The sequence below is a fragment of the Mercenaria mercenaria genome, chromosome 11 (assembly GCF_021730395.1).
Source record: "Mercenaria mercenaria strain notata chromosome 11, MADL_Memer_1, whole genome shotgun sequence".
Classification (NCBI taxonomy): domain Eukaryota; kingdom Metazoa; phylum Mollusca; class Bivalvia; order Venerida; family Veneridae; genus Mercenaria; species Mercenaria mercenaria.
In genome coordinates, this window is record NC_069371.1 from 46809464 (window position 1) to 46834416 (window position 24953).

A 24953-nucleotide genomic window follows, 5' to 3' on the forward strand; every position below is an offset into this window, starting at 1 on the left:
TGCTAGATCGAACTCACAAAAACAAAATATTTTATTTATTGGCTATTTGTATTCTCTGTTTGTTTATATTTTGAATTAGTTAAACAATGTACCTCCCTTTGAAAGTTTATGAATTTGTGAGTAAACGATAGTTTTATATGAAGACTTTGATCAATCAAAAATCACCTTAAAGGACGGGGTTATAATAAAAAATATACGAATGGATACAATGTAAACGGAAAACAATAAACTTAATATTTGAAATTTTGTACAATTTTACTCACTTGGTACAAAAAAACTGCATAGAATGAATTGATCGAAATTTCCAAATATTTAATCATATTAAATATGTAAAATCTTAAAAGGAACACCGAATTAAAACAAATAAAAAGGAGTAAATTAATTAAGTGGTTGCATCTTGTCATATCTCATATATAAAATTGTCGTTTATTTGATGATCAAGGATTTGTTGTTCATATGAAATATATTGGACATCAGGCCCCGTGTTCACAAAACATTTTCAGTCTCAGCTGAGTTTGATGATGAAACTTTATTTGTCATTTATATCTAAATAGCAGCATGTTTAAAACTAAATTTCAAGTTATTAACTATTTTCAAATGACTTTTCAGTAGTGATGGTCAGTTTCAGCTGAAATTAAGTCTTGAAGTTTTAGTAAAATTGATATTAAAATTTCAAACTCAGACTCAGCTGAGAGCGAAAAGTGTTTTGTGAACACGGGGCCTGAACATTAAGATTTAGAACAGGGTCTCGCGATCCTGAAATTGGTCGGCACATGAAAATAGCAAGAGGAAATAGATTTTGTAGAAAGTTGCAATAAGAATTAATGCCCGTGCGAAAGCGTTCTGTTTTTTTTACTCTATTATGAATTTTACTCTGATCTATTTACCTTGATAATATTACTTTCGTCCAGTTATTTCAATATTCCTAACGTCTAACAAAAATGAAGCTTTAATTCCGCTACGTTCTTACATTATGCTTTTGATATAAGAAAATTTAATGGTTAATTGTTATAACTTTAAGATGTTTTATGTATGTAATATATGCTAGTTGTCTTCACGTTTTCATTTGAATTTGCATATGCTTTGTAATCTGTTTATTTGTTAGTATGTTTGCATTTGCCGGAGAAAAAACTTCTCGTGTGTTCTGCATGTAGTCGTAGTTTGAAGAAAGGAATGTACATGTCCAATTGTTTTTGTGTATTTGAGTGTTTAAATTTAGATCGATCTATTCTATGTCAAGTTATGATAAACTTAGTATTTCTTGTTAGTGAAACGGAAAAGGCGTGCCGTACCGTTAGACAAAGAGTGTGAACAGTCTGAACTAACGTGCCAACCAGATGAACAATTTCGAACGATGGACGGTTCGTGTAACAACTTGGCTAATCCTAGATGGGGAATGTCGAACAGACTTCAAAACCGACTTCTAAAAAATGTATATGACGATGGTTAGAATTAGAGTTTTTCTCTTTTTTTACATTGATTCTATGCGAAGTCATACGCAGGATAGTAGCAACAGATTCTAGAAACTCCAAAATCTAATTGTCATAATTATGCTATGCAATTGTATAAGACTTTAGCTTTTAAACATTGAAATCTGAGCTGGATGTTTGCCATTTTGTAAGCTAAATAAACAAGACTTTTAGTCTTCTAGCTTTCTACAGATTGGCCCATCTAACTCCATAAAAATGTTATGTTTAGCAATTAGCGTCTTCAATGAACAAAACAAATATTTTAGTTTTCGATACACGTGCTCACCTAACCCCCGTAAAATGTTCATTTTAGCAATAAGAATTTTCAATAAGCATATCTTCTGGTCTTCGATAGACGACGGACCAACTTACTCCAGAAAATGTATGTTTGGGCACATAGCACTTTCCAAAAGCAAATCCTATGATTTTTGATAGATGGGCCAAAAGAGAATACAACTGAGATCGATAGCAGAGAAAAAGAACATATTTCATTATGGGTCTCCCTTGAGGGTTTCCCGCTTCATGATTTCTTCACATACACGCCGCACATACACGCTCGCCGCACTTGCATGGAACAAGACGTCTTTAGCACTTTGAAATTGGGTTTTAATGCGAAATGTAATTTGCTTGAAACAAGTATATAATAGCGTAAGTCACGATTTTAATAAAAGACAGTAGTCTTGATCTAATTTGTAGGACATTTGTTTACCACAGACTTTTCCTTTTGTATAAACTTTCGATTTACTCTAATTATAGATAAAGGCGCTCCTAGAGCTGAAGGATGTAACAGTAAGCTGCCACTCGTCCGCCAAGTCAGCAACATCATACATGCGGCAGGAGAAACATCGGACCTTGATTACATACGTTCCCAGTTCATCATGACGTTTGGACAGTTTCTAGCACATGACACTAATCTTACACCAATGGTTGAAAGTAAGCTCTGCGTTTGGAGCAGTTCACTTCTGGCGTACATGTAGTTGCATCATTATTTCTATCATGAATCTTCATTAACAGACATTTAGGTTGTTAATAGTTATTTCGATTGGTCTAAATATAGTCATATGAGCCGTGCAATGAGAAAACCAACATAATGGCTTTGCGACCAGCATGGATCCAGACCAGCCTGCGCATCCGCGCAGTCTGGTCAGGATCCATGCTATTCGCTTTCAAAACCTATTGCAATTAGAGAAACCGTAAGCGAACAGCATGGATCCTAACCAGACTGCGCGGATCCATGCTGGTCGCAAAGCCACTATGTTGGTTTTCACATGGCGCGGCTCATATAATAAATGACCTAGAAACAGTGATACCTACCTGCGCTTTCCGTCTGTAGCCCTTTTTTGTAGGTCTATAATACCTCATATTGAAACTTAAAGTCAATAATTGTATTCGGTAAGTAAAAACATTTCGCTTTGCAATATATATTTCATCCTATATCATAACAATGTATTATTATCATGGTAATCCTAACAGATCCTTTGTTCAACAAGATATATTTCCAAGTTCGTCGTTGAACGTTGCAAGAGCATTGTTGAACGGTTCAGTGTAGTTGTTTTAAAATATTTCAAGGTCATTTTAACACTGCAATGTCGCTCTTTAATGTTTCAGTGCAGCTGTCGAACGTATGAATAAAGTTACTGAGAACACAAATGTATATACATGTGTATATGTAACTGAACAGTTTACACATAGTTAGAGTAAAATATTTTCTGGTATTTCACAAAGGAGCAGCAATGTTCGCTTCATTACATATTTGAATTGCTGTCGGTGAGCGGAATCGATGGTCTGAAGCAAGGAACAAAAATGCAAAACTGGAATATCTTAATTGATGTTTATCATAAGCTTTTACTCAAATGAAATTAATTCGGTTTTCCTATTTTGACCTTTGTTATTTTCCAGAAGACAGTGGAGGGGATCTTGAGTGCTGCGGAGAAGACAGTGACAAGTATGTTTGTCTTATGTCGCTGTGTGCTTTTAGTTTTTGTCAGTATTAATAATATTAACGATACTTCAGTTGAGCCGCGGCAAGAGAAAACCAACATAATTCATTTGCGACCAGCAAGGATCCAGACCAGCCTGCGCATCCGCGCAGTCTGATCAGGATCCATGCTGTTCGCTTTCAAAGCCTATTGTATTTAGAGAAAAAGTTAGCGAACAGCATGGATCCTAAGCAGACTGCACAGGCTGGTCTGGATCCATGCTGGTCGTAAATGCTCTATGTTGCTTTTCTCATGGCGCGACTAAAATGATTAAGATAAATGTACATGCATGTATTGCTGATTACTGCCACGCGAGCTATTTAGTACTTTCGTTTTAAAACTTGCAATGCAATGCAATCATTAGCTTACATGTTTATCAATATATTTCATCCATTTAAGAATATCGCAAAAATTTAACAAAAGTATATAAAATATAAGAATTACTGCATTTCTTTGCAACGGGCACATGATTTTTGACGATAGCGACATTTGATAAGTAAGGTGAGGTGATCGTTGCTGGAAGTTTGATTGTTACAAGATTTTTTGTTTTCTACAAACAGCACTGAATGTCATAATATAGTCATTCCCGAGGACGACACGAGGTTTAAACCAGGTGAATGCATGCCCTTTTCAAGGTCTGTAGGTCGGCTTGACTGCAACGGTAAGCTATGTTTTAAATGCAATTTTGTTAATACACTGATTAATTCAAAAAATATTTATTTTATCAGGATAACTTGTAAAAGCACCAAAATGGGATACAATATGACTTTAATTAGAATTTCATCAATTTTCTCATGAAACTTGTTACATGAATGTACAATTCTTGTTTAAAATAAAGTTGTACAAACAATGATAGCTCCACTCTGATAGCACAATACCATTATCTGTGCCCGTATATTAGACAGTACGGTTAAGCAGAAGCTAAACCATTTGTGATTTACGGTCTTAGATTAATAATATAGACGTTTTTAATATAATTATTATACTATGTGTGAAGAGTAAGAAATTAAATCTGTAAAAGATCCATTGGATGCAAATAATGCCACCAAGAAGAAAAATAGCAGACAAGGTTTTATTGAGCCTGTTCATGAGAGGTAATGAAAAATGCAACACCTCTAACGCCTCCCCCACCCACCTAGCACCAGCTTTAGCAGAACTCATCAATTGAATGGACTCCATGATCCCAAAGGACCAGAAAATATAAAACATTGGTTTGCTGATTTCAAAGGAGGGCGCAGAAATTACTTTACAAGTTACGATATCAGCAGTGTGAAGAGATACTATTTTCATTCTTTTATATCACCCCAGGAAAACATGTTTTTTTTTATACACAATGTTGGTAGTTTTTCAGTCTCATTAAAACATATTAGGTCATAGGTCGATGTTCTCTACCATTTAAATTAAATTCATCTTTTAGCATTGGCTTACTGATGTTGATATATAAACTTGATAAGACAATGTAACACAGGCAAATGAAATTATATTAAACAAATGATAAAAAAGTGTCATCTACAAACTAGTATATCAATCTGTTGTACTGGAAGCCGAAAACAATTTTTAAATACAAAGTACTGTATATAGACTATTTTACACAAATGCATTAACAGCTTAAGTAGATGTGAAAGGGTATATACATGTAATTTGTAAACATAAAATTAATTATCTTTAACAATATGCGTTCAAGAACTCTTTGGCATTTGTTAATATGTTTATCCGTTGGACCAAATCTTTATATGTCACCACTGCAACGAATATTCAAAACAAACTGGAACAGATATATTATACCACTGTATACATAAAATTATATAACAATGCCTATCACGACATAAACGAAAATGTTGCAGGCACGGTTTGATTAAACCTGTTCATGGACGATAATGGAAATGCAAGCAATCATTCACGCCCTCTAGCCCCGGCTTGAGCAGAACTGAACATTTACGCATATAATAAGTACCAATGTATAACTTAGAGATAACAGCGGATACGTTCAACATAGAACCTTCAATGATACACTGAGTGCAATTCCCAAAAAAGTGGCGTATGGCCTCCAGATAAATAATGGCTTTACCCTAAACGAGAAAACAATGGGCCGAACTAAACAAACTCGAATTTAGAGAGAGGATCTGAGGTTATGGAGCCTGCATACCACAGACACTGAAAAACTGGTTTTTATTTTAGTGAATATATTACAATAATCATGCATTCACATTTGTGAATAGTAACCTTTGACACCAACTAACTGAAAACATACGAGGAGTGTTCGATATGAATTGCTTATTGTCCTCTAGCTCGATATCGACGTGGGGCACGATAAAAAGCAAAGGTTATTCAATACCTACACAACGGTGTATAAATGTACATGATAGACTAAGCGTAAGACATAAAATTTGCCGTTTGAATACACGCAATCATTGACCACTGTAGTAAAAATGGTTAGTAGAAGCGTCGACAAGAAAAATACACATCAAAGCTCGCTCATAACTTGGTTGTTCTTTGAAGCAGCTGATGACTGAACTTTCTACTGCTTATGGACCTTCTTGTGTGTCTTATGACACAGTTCGGCGGTGGAAAAAGAAATTTGAGTCTGGTGTAGAGTCCACCAAAAATGCACCGAAATCAGGTAGGCCCAAATCTGCATCTCGTAAAGAAATCGTTTCCAAAATAAAGGAAATCATTGAAGGAGATGCCAGATTTACAGTTCGTGATATTACACGAAAGGTAGGCATATCACTATCAACGGTTCACCTTATTTTGAAGAGGCATTTGAAAGTCAGAAAGATTTCTGCTAGATAGGTGCCACATCTGTTGACTGATGAGCAAAAGAGGCAACGGGTTAAAGTGGCCAAAAAGCTGCTTCAAATGTTTCCAAAATATGATAAAAAGCAGTTTACCAATGTCGTCACAGGTGATGAAACCTGGGTCCATTATTTTGAGCCGGTCAGAAAGGTTAGCAATAAGATCTGGGCCACTAAACACAGCAAACGCTCAATAATTGCCAAACGTTCTTTGAGTGCAAAGAAGTGGATACATCGGCTCAAACTTTGCATTTCTAGCCACGGGGAGTACTTCGAGGGCATGAAATGAGCCCTTTAGGGCTAACTTAAAATTTTAAGTCTCAAGATAGAAATAAGCAATTCATTTCGAACATCCCTCGTACAGATGTAAGGAGTCAAAGGAACTTAATTTACATTAAGTATATTTGAAGTAAAATGTTGAATATGTTTGAAATTATAAGTTAGTTATGAGTTACTTACAACAAACATACATAGAATTATCATTCCGAAGTTAGCGGCAATCTTTAAGTTACATTATGTAACAAACTAATTGGAAACGAAAGTTTTCCAAAAAAAAAACCAAAACAAATCGATGACTGAAGCATATCGAATGGCCAAATTTGATATGACGTGAAGAGTTATTCTGATAAACTAAGTAAACATTATTTCAATGTTTCATTATAGATGTACGGCAACAAGTGAACATGCAAACTTCATATATTGATCTGTCTATGTCATATGGTAAGAACATGGAAGAGTCTTCAAATCTCAGAAACAAATCAGGAGGTAATAACAAATTATTTTCCTCGTGTTATAATCTATCTGCATGATTGTTCTTTTTTTTTTTTTTTTTTTTTTGGGGGGGGGGGGGGGCGTGATTTTAATACTTTCAAATTTGTGAACTCCTTTAATGACTTACTTACAAGGTTAGCTAGTGGCCCGTCTAGTGAAACAACATTCATTCATTCATTCATTCATTCATTCAGAAATAGACTTTTTGGGTTAATATATCGCGATAACTAGTTCTCAACTTGCTTATGCGTTTGACTAACATATAAACAGGACCAGTCGAGTTTATAAGTACAAGAACACGGTTGACCCATTTAAAACTGGGGTTCGAAAGCTTCGGTCGTTTTCGTGTTTTTTTAAATATTCTATCGTAATACGGACCCGACGAGACGGACCGGAATCAGATTTAGAAAATGCTTATGAAAAACTACATTCCATACAACACGTTTAAATGGGTCAACCGTGTTGTTGTACTTATAAACTCGACTGGCCCTGTTTATATATTGGTCAGGGCTACAGTGTATTGTATTTTGCCATTGAAATATTTCTATAAAATGCTTCCTCCCCCTTTCCGTTTGGATCCGTCCATGTTTACAAACACGTTTGTATATTTTATGGACTGTACATACAATTATTTACAAATAACATTTTGGACATCAGCATTGAAGATGCACTTACATGTGTTTCGTATTATTTGTGCTACCCCTAAAATAAATTTCCATAACTTCCATAAGGCTAGAAATAATAAAATAGCCTTTTATACTGCACATGAACCTTCACGGTAAGAACCATTAAGAGGGGCAACCGAACTCAATGGAGCCAGTAATAATTTCTGATATGTTAATCAATATTCAAAACTTTCACAAATACTGAGAAAACAATTATAGAAGATCTAGTTTTACATTTTATATTCATAAAAAATGTGGCTGTCACGTTATACACAAGGGCATTAGGAGATTTAACAAATGACTGTTACAGTAATGCATTAAATGAGCCGCGCCGTGAGAAAACCAATATAGTGGGTTTGCGACCAGCATGGATCCAGACCAGCCTGCGCATCCGCGCAGTCTGGTCAGGATCGCTTTCAAAGCCTATTGGAATTAGAGAAACTGTTAGCGAACAGCATGGATCCTGATCAGACTGCGCGGATGCGCAGGCTGGTCTGGATCCATGTTGTTCGCAAATCCACTATGTTGATTTTCCCACGGCATGGCTCAAATTATGAATGCTGCTCTACACATACAGTAAGTTTATATATTTGTTAAATACACATAACAAAGACTTTCTACATCCAAAGTTAATTTCGTATGATATGACTGGAACAAGTAAAAAAAAAACCACTGTTATCAACGTGATGCGCATTTAAATTAGTTATTACACATGTTATGCTAAAACAGCGTTTTTTTTTGTAGGGATAACGTATGTTGTATCGTGTTATAGCATCTGCAGAATTGCGAGGAATTGGTTGGTGCCCACGCCCGTTAGGGCGAGGGAACCAAGGTATCCCAGAGCATTCTGAAGATGTTTAACACGAAACGAACATACTTTAACGGTATTCTAGCATAAAACGTGTAAAAAAGGTAAAAATGAATATATTATCAACCAACGTCATTACATGTTCGTGAAATGCGTGGAGATATAAGTGTTGTTTGACCATGTTGAACGTCATTTCTTTATAAATTACCTGTTATAGTGCCATAATAGGCTTACACTTTTCCGAGGAACGTATATATATATAGAAAGGTGTGTTACGAGCGCGTGAGTCGAGAATCTCTCCGTTAACACATGCTGACTCTCTTGTTAAAACACCCCCTGAAACAGTTTTATGCTAAAATGCATGTTTCTCTTTTTTGTGGTTTATTATATTATATGTTTAAAGCAATCTTTAGTCGAAGTAGTTTCCTACCCGTTTTACAAGGAATTGATTTTCTTTACAATATCAATATATATGCAATAAGAATGTATTACATATTTGTATTTTAATACTTCATTACCTTATCTTAGCGAGTGTGTATGCAGAAAGAAATGAGCCACGCCATGAGAAAACCAACATAGTGGGTTTGCGACCAGCATGGATCCAGACCAGCCTGCGCATCCGCGCAGTCTGGTCAGGATCCATGCTGTTCGCTAACGGTTTCTCTAATTGCAGTAGGCTTTAAAAGCGATCAACATGGATCCTGACCAGACTGCGCGGATGCACAGGCTGGTCTGGATCCATGCTGGTCGCAAAGCCACTATGTTGGTTTTCTCATGGCACGGCTCATATTTTGAATTATTATTTGGACTGATATTTAATCTGTTCAACAGGAATGTTAAATGCTGTAAATCCCGGAGACTACTTGCCAGTTGATGAATCTCCCAAAAAATGTGAGTTAAGGGTACCCGCCAATCCTCCATCCATATACTGTCCCAAATCAGGTACGATATACTTTATTTAGATTGTTAACAAACAGCGTTTTCCGTTGTAAATCTCATCTTGTTATATATCAGCACATCTGTTATCTTTTTAGTTGACATGCCTCATATCATAATGTATTGTTGATGGTGCCTGGCACTACCTACAAAGACGCTAAGCACTCGTTTTTTTATTTTTGTTTTGAGTTTTTATCCAGAAATACCTTAATACAAATGTTAGAGAAATCACAATATCTATATTGATACAGATATTTTAAAGCTGGTATAAGTTAACTTAAATACCATCATGTTACATGACTGATGCTTGCACTAAGTCATCTGAACAGAAATATATGAATTCCGGAAAAGCATGGTACATTCAAGTCTATGTGTATATATATACATGTATATACCCCGCTTTACAAAAGCATGGATGGGTTTAACGTGCTGGCAGGCTTTTTTACATTTAAAAATAAACTGAAATTTAAATAAAACTAGTAGTCTTTACCACAGGGATGACGGTAGTTACATATCTTTTGGATGAAAGCTGATATTATCTTAAACAAAACAGTATTAATGGGCATGACCACCTGTAAGCCCGAAATATACACTCTGTTGCTGTCGTTGAATAATTTATTGTGTTATTTTCAGAAGTTCAAATTGGGAACAATCTTCTAAAAAGTAAATTAAAAAAATAAAGTTCTCAGACTTTTATACAATAAAATTGTTGTAGTATAAGCAACACAATAGTTGTAGGAAGGAGACTTGTGCATTGTAACTGTTATAATGGAATGGTGTTTCAAGGACGGGTAATATAAACAATGACATAATCAAATTGATAAGAAAGGAAAACAAACAACTGTTTCTAATAGTAAAAATGGTATTTAGTTGCCTTTTATGTTGGAATATTTCTCTTAATATTCGACCCAAGGTGATCCCAGGGCCACTGAAACACCTGTGCTCGCCTCGTTGCACACAATCATACACAGAGAACACAATCGTTTGGCAGAAGCATTAGCTGGTGTAAACCCTTCATGGTCTGATGAACAGCTCTTTCAAACAGCGAGAAAAATTAATATCGGCCAATGGCAACATATTGTGTACAATGAATACCTACCGGCAACTATAGGATCAGAGAAAATGGAGGAATACGGCATTGATGTGAAGGTTATTGTCTTATATTCTAAACATGTGTATTAAGCATAGTGTTTAACTGCATATAGTCTATAAAAGAATTGCACGTTGTAGATACGTGTTTATTTTATCTAAATGTTTAACTTGCTTATCATAATCAGAAGGAATTAAAAATAAAAGAACGAGAAAATTTTCAATCAATTTCCATGAGTTCAATACAAATAATACAGGCTGGCCAACCCACATGACTTTTCGGTATCTTACACACGGGGAAAACCGCTCGATTCAGGTATCATTTTTGCATATAACTCCAGTATTACAGGTTTTAATAAAAATAAGCGTCGAAGATAGGAAAATGGGTGCTTTCTTCGCCACAAAACGTTTGCGAGACATTCTCGATACTTTCCTCAAACTGCCTGAAGACAGTATTAATCCTGGCACAATTTTACTGCCAAGAAAGCACTCGTTTCTCTGCCTTAGACGCTTTTATATCTTATTAAAATCCATTTAGTAACCAAAATGTTACATGAAGCGATTTTCCCTGTGTATACGATACCGAAAAGTTACGTGGGTTGGTCACCCAGAACATTTACAAATGCTTGTACACTTATATACATGACATAAACAAATGCATTTGTAGAGTTGCCGCGTACGTATGACGCTATTTTTTCTATTGAAACATATACAAAATGATTGTCTGATGCATTTATTCAATTATAAAAAGTATATAATTACAAAGCCTTGCAATATACATGTAAAGCTTAAGTTTTCATGTACATTATAATTATATTAAAACTATTTTTAGCCCTCCGGACACCACGACACGTACAACGAAAGTATGGACGCCACGGTCTTCAATGCCTTTTCAACAGCTGCGTTTAGATTTGGACATTCACTTATACCACAGGCCCTTTCGATGGTAGATTTTGACTTTAGTCCAAAGCGGAAAGCGGAGGAACTTAAAAATCATTTTTTCAAGGCGGACTTGTATCATACGTATAATAAGCTAGGAATAGAATATTTACTAATGGGAATGGCAAACTCCCCATGTCCAAGATTTGACAGGTTTGTCATATTTAACAGTACGTTACTATCTTCGTTTCCCTTTAAATCTGACATTGACAGGAATAAAATGCACATGCTTACTTTTTATTATTATACCAATCTCAGTTAACGCAAGATTCGACAAACTTAAAATATATAGTTCTACTTGCAAATTCCTTTTAACAGTCAATATAGTTTGTAAGCTGGAGTCATTCATGACTGTATAATTTTACATTGTATATAAATGAGAAAATCCATGAAAAGACTGTAATAGTGGCGTATTATTATTGCATGGTAGTTACTTTTTAAAATACTAGAAAACCATTGAGGTTCTTGTGTTAATGGAGAAACTAGAAACTACTATAAAAATGTAATTTAGTTATCCAAGGCAAAGCAAATTTTATGGTATTTTACCATAAAAATGTTTTTGTTGTCGTGACAACCGATATTCAACACACCTATGCACCTTGAGAAGTTTTTAAATACATGATAACAAATTAGTGATTTTTTTTGCATAATGATAAAAAGGTGTGTTTCAATAATATTATACATATATATTTATTGCAAAACACGTTTCCAAATTACAAATTTTATCAACTTTTAACACGATAAACAAGAGCTGTCAGAGGACTGTTTTGATGGAAATAGTAAAATAGGAGATATCTGAGGGAACTAGAATTATCATTGGAGTGAATAATACCCCCCAGTACCGCTTTGTCAGTGGAAACGTTAACTTTCTGAACTGACGAGATACATTTAAGTAAACGAAGAAGGTCGGTAGGTATCGTTTCACCCAAACTTCCGTCAATCAACCACTTATAAACATGTCTCGCAAATCTACACTTCTTTGACCTTCCTAGATATGATCTTGGTGTGATGATAGTGAACAACTCTGCAGTTTGAATCAAATCTATTCACATTAGTACACCAAATCCTGAACCTGATTTTTTATGTATAAAGGTAAAAAGGTGGCATAACTCATAAAATATTTTGCAACAGTTATGACCCTTGTGTCATATGATAAAGGAACTAATTATGAGAAGCATGCATTTAAAGTTTGACGCAAATGTATTGTTGTAACAGATATAAAGTGAAAATGCATCAGAACTTAAACCAAGTTCTGGAAGCGGACGCCGACGCATTTTGTTTGTCATGCTACAAAACATTTTGTGTAATTTTACACTCGGCTTCGTCGTTATGTCTGCCAAATATTGACACATTTCAATGAAAATTAGACATAATATTTAATGATTATTTTCTTTTGATAAAACATAATAAAAATAACAATCGGACGTGAATTGATTGGACTGAAACAATAACAGCAAAGTAATCCTACAATTAAAAGTCACATACACAGTTAATTGCTAATGCCTGCAATAAAACTTCGAAAATGTGCAATTGATAGAACTCATATTAACTTTGTTCCATATTAACGTATATTTTATATCAGGTGGGTGACGTCACTAATAACATCACATTAGTGGGTTTCATAGCGTTAAGGAGAAAACAAACTCGATTCACCTTAATTTTACTCTGCCAAACGACCAAACGTATATCAAATATAAGTTTAGATATATATCAACTTGCATAAGAAATATACAATCGTTCTGTCGATGCTTAATATTGCGCCTGTTAAGTCGCGTAGAACTCGTGCACATTTCTCAATGCAAATCTGATTACCTTGTAACGTATACTCGTGGATACAATCCCATGTCCGAAGAAGGGCCACTTCTAGCTCTTGGGGTTTGTAGGATTGGCCGCAAAGTTGTTTAATCGTGCAGATGACGCTACTTGCAAAATAGCGGCGACCACCGAGTTGCACTCATTTGTTATTGTAGGTACTGTCACGTCTCAATGAAGTTACGTTTAACTGTGATTATTTCCATGTGTTATTTAAATGAAATAATCATTAAATAGTGTACCTAATTTTCATTCAAATTTGACAGAAATAACAACAGTAAGTAAAGTATTGAGTTAGACGATTTATTTAGTATTCATTGTTTACATGTACATGCCGTGCACGGCGACGTGCAAAGGCTTTCACGACATTATTCGCGATTACTTTGTATTTAATTTTTTTAGATTTGAAAGTCAAAAGAACGTACTTCATGAACGACTGGTTGTCTTAATTTGATGTTTTGCCACTAATGTTTGTTTTGATATGTACTGGTCCATACACATGATTGCAAATGGTGTACAATTAGGTCCTGATAACATAAGAAAAAAAACCTTCCTATGATTACATTTATAACCCAGCTTGAACATTAATGTACTTCATTGTTTGTCCCTGACGATTTGATCGTCCGCAACCTCTGATTCATATCGGTAAGTTGGCAGTTTCTTGCGGAGAACAGGTCTGTACAGGTACAGAATCCAGGAACACTGGTTAGGTTAACTGCCCGCCATTACATAACTGAAATATTGTTGAAACACGGCGTTAAACCCAAAACAAACAAACGAAATTCATTTTTGTTGCAAGAAAAAGAGACTTATTTCACACGCAAATTAAATGTGGATAAACTGCGACATTCCAAACAATCAAATAAAATTCCGTATATCGAGGGCTTAGAGCGAAACTGGTCTATCTGTATATAGAAATAGAAGCAGATAGACTAGTTTCGCTCTAAGCCCTCGATATGTTAAAATCAGACAGTTTAAGTTAACGCCCTAATCGCTTTCGGACTGCGTACAAAGTATATATACAGGTAACGTCTCATTAGTTATCAAAGAAATTAAATAACTATTATTATAAATAACTGTTTTGTACATATCTGATTTCTGTAAGATATTGGAGTTACTTGAAATACATAATATTAAAGGACATGTACATAAAAATGGAATATCGAAAACATAATTAAAGACAATATTTTTTTCAGGAAATTTGAAAATAGTGTCCGACAAGATCTTTTCTTCGATGAAAAAAAAGTCGGTGAAATGAATGCCTTTGACCTTCCTGCGTTGAATAACCAAAGGTGAGTGTAAGCTCAGTAATGCCGAGGTAACTTCTAAGCAGGAAATTACATGCCGGTGAACAAAGATAATCTCGAGTCGAATATTCAAATTTTACAGGCAAGGATTAAAGTGTTTGTTTCAGTCATATCTGACGTCAAATGTCATTGTATAGTCACTACTTAAACAGTTTAGGTATTCAAACAACTTACTTATGTATTTATATAGGATGTCTTTTTATAAAACGAACATAGATAACTGAACAGAGAACGTCAGTCAAATGCTGTGCATCAAATTAAAAGAAATTTATTATCTTATTTTTCATTATTATTCTGTGATTTAGTGATATTTTGTAACATAAAAAAAAAGAAATAAGGAACGTATTTATGAAAGTATTTTAAGAATTATAGAATTTTTGAGAATATTAATTCTCAGGGCAGATAAATTATTCCCAGAAAGGACAATGCCATGATTTGATGATGAAAAAGGGCGATTAAAAGAAATCATTATCACTGTCTAAACAAAGAAAAGAGTGGTCCGTTTTAGGGATTGGTAGAGAATTAACTTCTTTAAAATTCTAAAATTTCTAAATCACTTTCATAAAAACATTCCTTATTTCTGTCTTTAGATTGAAAAATATCTTATAAAGCCTTATAATTTGATGCACAACACAATTATTCTCCCGACTCACGCCGCATTAAATAAAAGCGTCTTCATTTGAAAAAAAAAAATAATTTATTTTATTTCAGTGCTATTGCATTGAGACCAGACACACATAGTATAATTAAATAAATTAACACACCATTATGCAAGGCTTTAAATATCTAGAGAAGTTTTGATAACAACATCTCTTTACGTTAGAATCCATTCGCACTTTAGTCTCTAGGTGAATGCGCATGAAACAGTATGTATGCAAAGCAACTTTGGTCACATAGTTATTACAGAAATCTATATATATTTTGGAATAGTGAACTTACAGTGTTTTAAGTACTCGCAAACATATGTATGTGAATAAGGTAATGCGACGTGGTGAGGCGATAAAACACAAGGCAATCGTAAAGTCAGATTAATTATTGTTAACTGCTTTGTCAAGGGTGTAAATGCCATGTATACTTCTCAAATAGACATAAAAGTAGTAATTTAAATCACCGTGGTACTGTTTTCTACTTTTTTTACTTTTTTTTACACGCTACAGAGGGCGAGATCACGGGCTTCCTGGTTATAATGAATATCGTGAATATTGTGGATTACCAAAGGCAACCAGCTTTAGTGAACTTGTTGACCATTTACCAGACGTAGCGGCACTACTAGAAAACGCTTACGAGTATGTTTATAATTATTATGACATTTAATAGATAAGTTAAGAGAGAGAGAGAGAGAGAGGTGTTTTGTTTTGAAAAATTGAGACATTCTTATACCCTACCTGTGTGTGACAAATTGAATTATTCTGATTTGGTAATTTTGACTTTACATGCATATTATATATTATATTTACGTATACACACTGACCAAGATATACTTCTATTTTAAGTTGTACGGACGACATTGACCTTTTTGTTGGATTGGTAACAGAAAAACCGTCTAAAGGTAGCCAAGTGGGTCCTGTGACTCAATGTCTTTTGGCACAACAGTTTAAAAATCTGAAAGATGGGGACAGATTTTTTTACGAGAGACAAGGCACAGGAGGGTTTACTCCAGGTTTGTAAATTTAATAGTTGCATTTTGACAAGCAATGTCACTAAAGGGCATTGATATAGGATTTTTTTTACCAGATCTGGTTTTTACCAGATATCAGTGTTTGACCTTACAAATCACTTTGATGAAAGTATTGTTTTAGCAAAAGAAAAACAAAGTGATACTTTTCATACAGCTGCCACGTTTCTTGAGGAGACAAATAGTCTTTCAATTCAATAAGTGGGATTATTCTTCTCGTCATCAGTGCATTTGTACAGAAATTATGTTTAACAGTTTGCGAGGCAGTTTTGGTGTTTTCTTATATTCGTTTACATACTTATCTATCAAACAGAATGGAAATCCGTGTAAAGTTGTGCAAGAGCTCCTAACAAACTTCTTTTCCTATATTTGAAAACCATATGTTTCATTCAATTTCAACATAATGTCTCGTTACATCTCCATTTTATAGCCATTAGTCAAACCATTTTATTTATATATTTTGATACCTGCACGTTTAAGGTGTTAAAATGTGCTTCCGTGGTGTAGAAGTCCATAATAAATAGATCCTAATTTTCCCATTTTTGCTCAAATTCGTGTAGAACGAGCGCTTTAATCACCATTTTTCACTGCTAAAATACATTCTGCATGAAATGAGATGCTTTTCATGTTCATACACCCCACATGGCAAGTTTTGCAGATCGAAACCGGAAGTAGGTGTTTATTGCGCGGACGAGAGCAAATATGCGCCATTTTTAGGGTAGCAGACCACAACTGATTGGCATTTCACTAGGAACTACATAACCCCCTATTTTCTTTTCATTTTTTCGTTAATTTGTGATAGAACTTCCAAGAAAAATAGATGTAGGAAAAAGTGATGTTCTCTAAAGATACGTAAAGACGACCTGAAGTTGTCGTTTTTCATTTGAAACAAAGAAGGATTTGAATTACTGACCTTTAACCTTTTATTGTGGAGGGACCAGATGCGCCCTTTTGGGCATTATTAATTCAGTAGATATCTAATTCAGCTAGATAGTTTCCTTCCATGATGACACGTGCGAGAATCGAACCAATAGAGATGTAGGGCAAGAGGTCTTAAACCCCCAGCCTTAACCAGAAGAAATTGTATTTGGATGCAAGCAAGATTGTTAAATTAGTGATGGTCACAACGTTTAAGAAAATGAATTTCTGTGATTGAAATGCTTCACTACATCTTATACTCAATCTGGTTATACATACACGGATGTAATTATACTAGTACTAGATTCTTTAGGTGATATTTTGTGTACCAAATCAGTAAGTTTTTGTTTTCCAAATTAATAAGTATTTGGGAAAAAAGATTTTGATATGACAAATAGTTAAGTAAATGTTTTAGCACATTCTTTTCATGACACAAATTATCCATGACTTTAAGTCAGTATAAATCATAAACTGCAGAAGATTCAAGCAACTTTATTTGATCATATTTTCCATATGTATGGCTCCGAGCGTTGAATCACGCCATAAAGTTTACAAAGAATTTCTTACAGATCAACTCGAAGAAATCAAGAAGATTCGTATGTCGACATTGTTTTGTTTAAATACTGATGCAAAGAAAATTCAAGGCAATATGTTTCTAAGAATAAAGAGAGCAGATGGAAAAAAGGGATCATGTTACAAGTACGTTGGTTTTAAATCGCATTTAATTAACTCATTTAGTCTTAATATATTAATATATTAGGCTAGTCTTGCGAATAGATCCATACAAGCCTTTCTTTAAAGAAAAAAAAAAATGTGCATGTATATGAATACCATATTAAATTGGTATGATTTATTAAAAAATACATAAAAAGTCATTATAAACTTCACATCATAATTTCATGTTAGACATTGTACATATTATGTAAAAATATGTTTTAAATTAGTATTTTACATGGCATGTGTTACCTGTCAGATATTAAGCATGTGAGAAAACTTCAGACAGTCATTCAAAATAGTGACAAAAGTATTCATTTAAATTTCAGTAAAATACATACTAATTATCTGTGTCCGTCCACCTGTACCCTTTAATTAATAGAAACCTTCCAGCCGTATCATGATAATGGTTGCTTACTTTTAGTTGATATTTAAAGTAGGCATTTATGTTTACTCAAATGTAGTTCTTAGCATTTTGTAGTTTTATTCAGTATAGGCGGATGGTTCGGCGTCCGTCGCGAACAGTTTAACTTGAACTCTTCTCGTCAGAATTTCACCAATCTTTGTTTGTGGCATCCTGGCAAGTGTGTTCTTATGGGAATACATCGTCCGTTTCTAGAGCTAAAAATAGAAAAAAACGACTTCTTCCCATGAATCGCTTCATGGATTTACATCAACTTTGTTTTCAGCATCTTTGAAATATTCTCTCCCAAGCTTTGCAGGCCCCTAAAATGGGTCGTTACAATACCTTTAACGGCTTAAGGAGCATTTTAAGCATCCATATGACACGGATACCGCAGCCGTATGATAATAGAACACAGAATTGTAGGTCACGTGAGTGATGTTCTTTGGATGCTGAAGTTTTGGATTGGAAAGCAAATATGATAGTACATGTATATTTCACCTTTAAATTATTGAATTTTACATTGTTATAGCGAAAGTTTCGACAAAGTTATTGGAATATTCTTCCATGCATTCAAAATATATAAATAAGACAACAAAAAAGAAGAAAAATGGCATAAAATCTTTGACCTGTAGCTGTGATCTTAACCACTTGTCACATCGTATTATTAAGGTGAATGACTACACAAAATTATTTGAATATCCAACAAAAATACCTAAGTTATATTATAAACTGAACAAGAAAATTAATAAAAATATTCGACCTTTGATTGACCTTTGAGACGGGGGTCTATGAGAGACATTCTAAAATTAACGACAATTTCGCTTGAATATGTTACATGTACAAACTTCAAATTTACTTTATCCCTTCTTAGCACCCGCCCTTGACTTACAAGCACTTCTGAAATTGAAAAATTCAAGAGGTGAATGTTACAGAGTAATCTCCCTTTGGTATGGTCTTATGTTACTGAAAAATACCACTCCCGATTGCTTTATTCGATAATTTTTTTTGCGCCCAGCCAGCATTTTGTTTCAGTCTAGGAAAGAGGAAAAATGTCATTAGGACTTAGATCTGGTGAATAAAAGGGAGTTTGATTTATACCACTTTGTCATCTCTCAGAAACTTTTAACGATGGCACTTTTGTGAGCTACAGCGTTGTCATGGATCAACTGGAGACCGCGAATACCAGTCCTTAAACGCATTTATTGAATTTTCGTTTAACAATTTCAGTACTTTCCAATGACTGACTTTGCTGACGGTGTAGGAATTTATACAACAGTACTCATTGAGTTAAAGAAGATAGAATTCAAAACCTTTTTGACACTTTTAGTTCTTTTTACTGGTCTACGGTCCCCTTTTCGCGGCCACTGTCTGCTGTCAACACGACGTCGTGGCTCATTAAAGTATATCTAGGGCTTAACTCCTGTTAGTAGCTGTCACATTGTATGATCATCTAACTTTGAGAAATTTTCAGCGTATCTTTAGCACATCTGACCCTATTGGCCTTTTGCTCCTCGGTTAACATGTGAGGCACTCATCGGGCACGGACCCTTCTTAAATCCATGTGCTTGTTGAAAATCGCATGAGTTCTTAAGGTCTGCCTGACCATTTTCAAATGTTCCAGCCTGTAAACAGTTTTGTCTGATACTACAGACGTCGCATATGAAGTATGCAATTCACTTAGTATCTGCCTTGCAGTTATCTCTAAAGAACAACGTACTTCAATGTACGCTTTGATTTCAGATTTTTGGCCGCCTTTCATAGCTGCATGTATTTGCTTAGTGTATATGACTACACCTGATACAAAACTAAATGTCTCACAAACTGTGCGATAGTTTTCTAAAAAACCTTTGCAGGATTATAAGATTATAAAGGAGTCATTCATTTATCATCCCTGTTAAACACGTGTTTCTTGCGTGCGATTTTCATTCTTTTATAATGACTCTCGTAGGTCTTACACTCAGCACATAATCTAGTATTGGTGAACGTCTGTGCAAAGTTATATGAGTATGCATCCATTCATACAGATGTTAAAGGACTAAAATCTTTGACTTCTAATTGCGAACTTGATTGTTTAGCTTCATGAGCTTGGAGCCTACTCGTAGGTTTTTCCCATGACATGTGGTCAATTATGATGAATGATTTTGCCCAGTTACTTGAATATCTACCCATTCAAATAAAAGTTATAGATCAGACACAAAATAGTGTTAATATTTTTACTTTTTAAGTGAGATCTTGACATTTGAGGTAGGAGTATGATTCTTGATTGTGAAACTTCGTCTTATCCAGATAATTACCTTTGTCAAGATATTTCAATTTCTGTGCATGCATAAAAATTAATCATTTGAATATCCTTGGCTGCGGAGCGGAAAATGACCTTAAATCATTGGCATCTACATGTTGGCATCTGCGTGTTCCCTTAACACTCAAGGTTGCGGTATTACTCTTCAACGCAATATGTCACATTGTCATGGTGATTGTGCCAAGCTATTTTAATATCCATGCCTGGAAAAATGTTACAGAGCTGAATAAATCTTTATGCGACGTCTTCTTACGGTGATTATTTGTGCCAAATTATTTGAATATCCATAAATGCGTTAGTAAGTTAGATTGCGGAAAATTAAAATGACTTTAAATATTTGACCTCTAAGTGTGACCCTGACCTCAAAGCTAGGGTTCTGGATGTTCTTCTTGTTATCATGGTGGTTATTTGTGCCAAGTTATTTTAAAATTCGACAATGTACGACAAAATTATCGACCAAGCAAGATTTTATGCACACACATCGGACGCACGAACACATGCACGCACGGACACACTCACACGGGCAGTGTTAACAATAAATACTACCCCGTTTTTAATAGAGGGGGCATGAAAATAGAAATACAAGTAGACGACCTCTCGTGAGGGTAATACAACTATTCTTCAAACTAGAAGCAAACTAAAACGTCCCCTCCCAAATTTGCTCAAAGTGGGCTTTTTATCCCATTTTGGGACCGCTTCGGCTAAAAATAGAAATAATTTTCAACTTATTCTTGTCATAAACCGCGTAATGAATCTCTATTTCACTTTGTCAGGTTTTCTACCACATTTCTTCAAATGGGAGCACTCGGTCTCTTTAAGGGGGCATTAGAGCTAAGAATAGAAATACTTATAAACGACATATTCTTACAAAATGCATGATATATCTATATCAATCTTGGAATGTATTATCATTATAAGGTTCCTTCTTAATTTTAAGGGGCGCTAGAACTAAAATAGAAATGCCTTTAAACAACTTCTTTTCATGCTCCGCCTGAAGGATCTTTATGGCAATTCGTTTGTAGAATCACTTATAAAGCCCTCTCCTATGTTTGTTCAAATGAGGGTACTTGGCCCTGGTTAGCAAAATACTTTCAGAATTTCTTCTCAGGAATCGCTTGATGGATCTTCATCAAACTTTGTCATTATAATTTCTTCTTTCGAATTTTTTAGATAGATACTTATTGTCCTTTTCGGAGATGCTATAGCTCAAAATACTAAATATCTATAAACGACTTCTTCCCATGAACCGCTAGATGAATCTTTAACATAGTTATTTTAAGGTTAGTCTGTGCTTCATTTTGTTCAAATGGGGGCACTTGGTCCCTTTTAGGGCCACTAGAACTACAATTATCTTGAGGTGCTTAATGGATCTTCATAAAACTTGATCTGTAGCGTTTTTATAAAATTGGCTGTAATACTTATTTTAGTTGGGTGCACTTAGCTCTTTAAATGGGCCATTAGTAAGTTGGCAATTATATACTAAAAACAGTTGTTACGATTCATGATATGATTCAGTGTTCCATACATAAGTGTGTATACTCCGAGGTCAGGTGAGTGACACAGGACCACTGATGACTATGACCCTTTTGTTTTGAAAATCATTATTGTATGACCAGATTTGTTGCCCTTTTATTAATTAAAGACTGCAACTTTATCCTTTGCCATATCTTCTCACATTTAACTGACATTTTATGTTGGCTTTTGTATTTACTTTTGTCTAATTCTCTGTACTGATTTAAGAATCAATATTTGTGAACATATTTATTGCCCTTCTTTATATAAAAGATCTTGTTATTGTACTTCATTAGCCATATCTTGATACCGCTTGATAACTATAGTTGATATTTGAGTGTTTCTATTTACACCTATCTGCGTCTTTGCCAATCTTTCTGAATGTCCAATACTGCTTGGTTACATTTAGTTGATATTTGGTGTGTGTTTCTATTTACTCCTATCTGCGTTTTTGCAAATCTTTCTGAATATCCAATACTGTTTGGTTACATTTAGTTGATATTTGGCGTGAGTGTTTTACTGCTATCTGCGTCTTTGCAAATCTTTCTGAATGTCAAATAAGTATGACCAACCAAAGCCACTGTCATTTACTTATTGCAAAAATTATTTTGTGTCATTCTGCATCTGTAAGTAACATTGTGTTGATATTTAGTGTGAATATATGTGAATACTCATAGCTACTTCTCTGCAAATATTATTATTATTATTATTGTTATTATTATACCAGATTTATATAGCGCCGTTATTATGATCAATTTCACGTTCAAAGGCGCTTTACATAGTTCAAAAGCAGCCACACAGCCACAGGATTGTTAAAATCATCCTTGTGTTATCCAATTTACTGCTCCTGTTGACTAAACTGATCATTTTTGCTGGTATCCTCAACATTGTATATGAGCTAAAATTGATATTATTTGTTAATATTTGTATTTACTGGATGATACTTTTTCGGCAAATTTAATCAATGTATTTAAAACCAAATCAGCAGTGATATTTTTTCAACTGGTCGGGACCCAACTTCCATTTTGTGGGATTTACTTGTTTTAGCTGATGTAATGATGTTATAAATATCTGTTGAATGCTTGACATATACAAATGATATATGAAATAGAATTAATATGTTATATATTTTTGTCTCTTTTTTTTCTCGTTGAATAAAGACCATACATGAAAACAGGTTTTCTGTCTATTTTCATGCACTTTGCATGACATCATCCCTATATAAAATGTCATTACAGTTGTATAATTATTATTATTATTTGATTATTCAATGCATAATTCCGCAGGATTATGTGTACTATTGTCATTTATCACATAACATATTATAACGATTTCGTTTTTATTCACAGAGACTATTTTTCCGAGCTCGAGGACTGCGATAACATGACTGGAGTAAACATTTATCACTGGATAGATATGCAACAACCTTAAGAGTAGAGTACAAATTGTAAAATATCTGGACAGTCGGACAAGAACACCCACAATGTTGCGCAGCTGTAGCTTGGGAAAATATAAGACTTTTTTTTCTGTTTAGGCTAAAGCCATAGCTGTTTGTAATTCTATTTGTAGAATATTCAAAATGTTCGCAGTTAGTTTTAGAAAACTTACTGTATTTTCATTTTTGATACACGTCATGTAAATGTATAAACTGATTCGTACCCTCCTCTAGGATCAAAGGATATTATGTCAATATAAACATTCGTCTGTCTGCACATCCATCCGTAAGTACGTCAAAAATTCTTTTAAAGTACACTTGTGCGTACATATATAGATAGACGTTGTAATGTGGATATTTTTTTCTCTAATTATTTATCGCACCTGAGGGAATGATTATGCCTCTTCAAAATCTGAGGGGAGATATGTTGTTGTTTTTTCATTCCGGTCTGTGTTTCTATCGGTTGCAAACTCGTGTCCGCTCTTTATCTTTACTCCCTTTAAGGATTATCAAGTAACTTGCTGCCACAAATGTTTGGCATTAAGAAACCATGTGCGGGACGGAACTTGCAGACATGTTTGTTCAAGGTCAAGGTTGAGTCATGGTCAGAAATTTTACGCTTTTTACGTCCTCTCATTATTTCTTAACCCCTTAAAAGGACTTGAATAATTTGGCACAACTGTTTGTAATTTAGAGACTACATGCAGAGCACAGCTCCATTTAACATTTCATTGAGATACATGAGCTTTTTTCATTACTATTCATTTTTTTATATTTTGTATCCTATGTATCGAATAAAGGAGGGTTTGTTAATTGTTACAAAACAAAGCACATATGTATTGAATAAAATGTAAAAAAGTCAATGCATCCTCATATATTTCATTTTGATATACAGGTAGTAATATATGCATGCATATATTATTTGAGGTGCTTTACGCCGCTTTGTTTTCATATTAGAACATAACTTTAGTTTCTTTTTGCATGAACAATGAATTGCATTTCCTTCCGAATTTATCATGGATAGATACAATTGCAATTGAAGCAACGAACAATAAGTCTATTAGTGTGACATTACTACAATAAATTTTGTTGTTGAGTTGAGAATCTCACTGACACAATTTATGTCGTATGCCTGTATGCACGGACAAGCACATTTGCAAAACCAACGGCCTTCCCGGAAGCCAACTAAATGGCTTTCTCACATAAAGAATTCTACACCACAAGTGTTGAGATACGTCTATCAATAAAACAAATTTAAGTTATTTCATACATAGAAGAGATGGATTTGTCATATAAGCAAACATTTTGTTATTGTGAGGACATATGTGATGTTAATATTTTTTTCAAAGGCTAAGATTTTCGTAGCCGGTGATTTATGATCAAAAGGAGGTCAAAGGTCAAATGTGTATAATGCTTAGTCTTTC

At 34.4% G+C, this 24953-nt stretch overlaps 1 protein-coding gene across 3 annotated transcripts in view; it reads left to right on the plus strand.

The window, feature by feature from the left end:
* Nucleotides 1-24392, plus strand: part of LOC128546562 (peroxidase-like) — a 38641-nt gene extending 14249 nt beyond the window's left edge. For all 3 annotated transcript variants that reach the window (XM_053517352.1, XM_053517351.1, XM_053517353.1), the window contains exons 3-15: nucleotides 1269-1445; nucleotides 2226-2402; nucleotides 3369-3414; nucleotides 4009-4109; nucleotides 6907-7008; nucleotides 9319-9429; nucleotides 10337-10572; nucleotides 11345-11604; nucleotides 14460-14555; nucleotides 15728-15856; nucleotides 16064-16230; nucleotides 17733-17862; nucleotides 23444-24392. In XM_053517352.1, the coding sequence (XP_053373327.1) occupies nucleotides 1269-1445; nucleotides 2226-2402; nucleotides 3369-3414; nucleotides 4009-4109; nucleotides 6907-7008; nucleotides 9319-9429; nucleotides 10337-10572; nucleotides 11345-11604; nucleotides 14460-14555; nucleotides 15728-15856; nucleotides 16064-16230; nucleotides 17733-17862; nucleotides 23444-23525 (1814 nt within the window). In that variant the 3' untranslated portion in view covers nucleotides 23526-24392. The remainder of the gene's footprint in view (nucleotides 1-1268; nucleotides 1446-2225; nucleotides 2403-3368; nucleotides 3415-4008; nucleotides 4110-6906; nucleotides 7009-9318; nucleotides 9430-10336; nucleotides 10573-11344; nucleotides 11605-14459; nucleotides 14556-15727; nucleotides 15857-16063; nucleotides 16231-17732; nucleotides 17863-23443) is intronic.
* The last annotated feature ends 561 nt before the right edge of the window (nucleotides 24393-24953 follow it).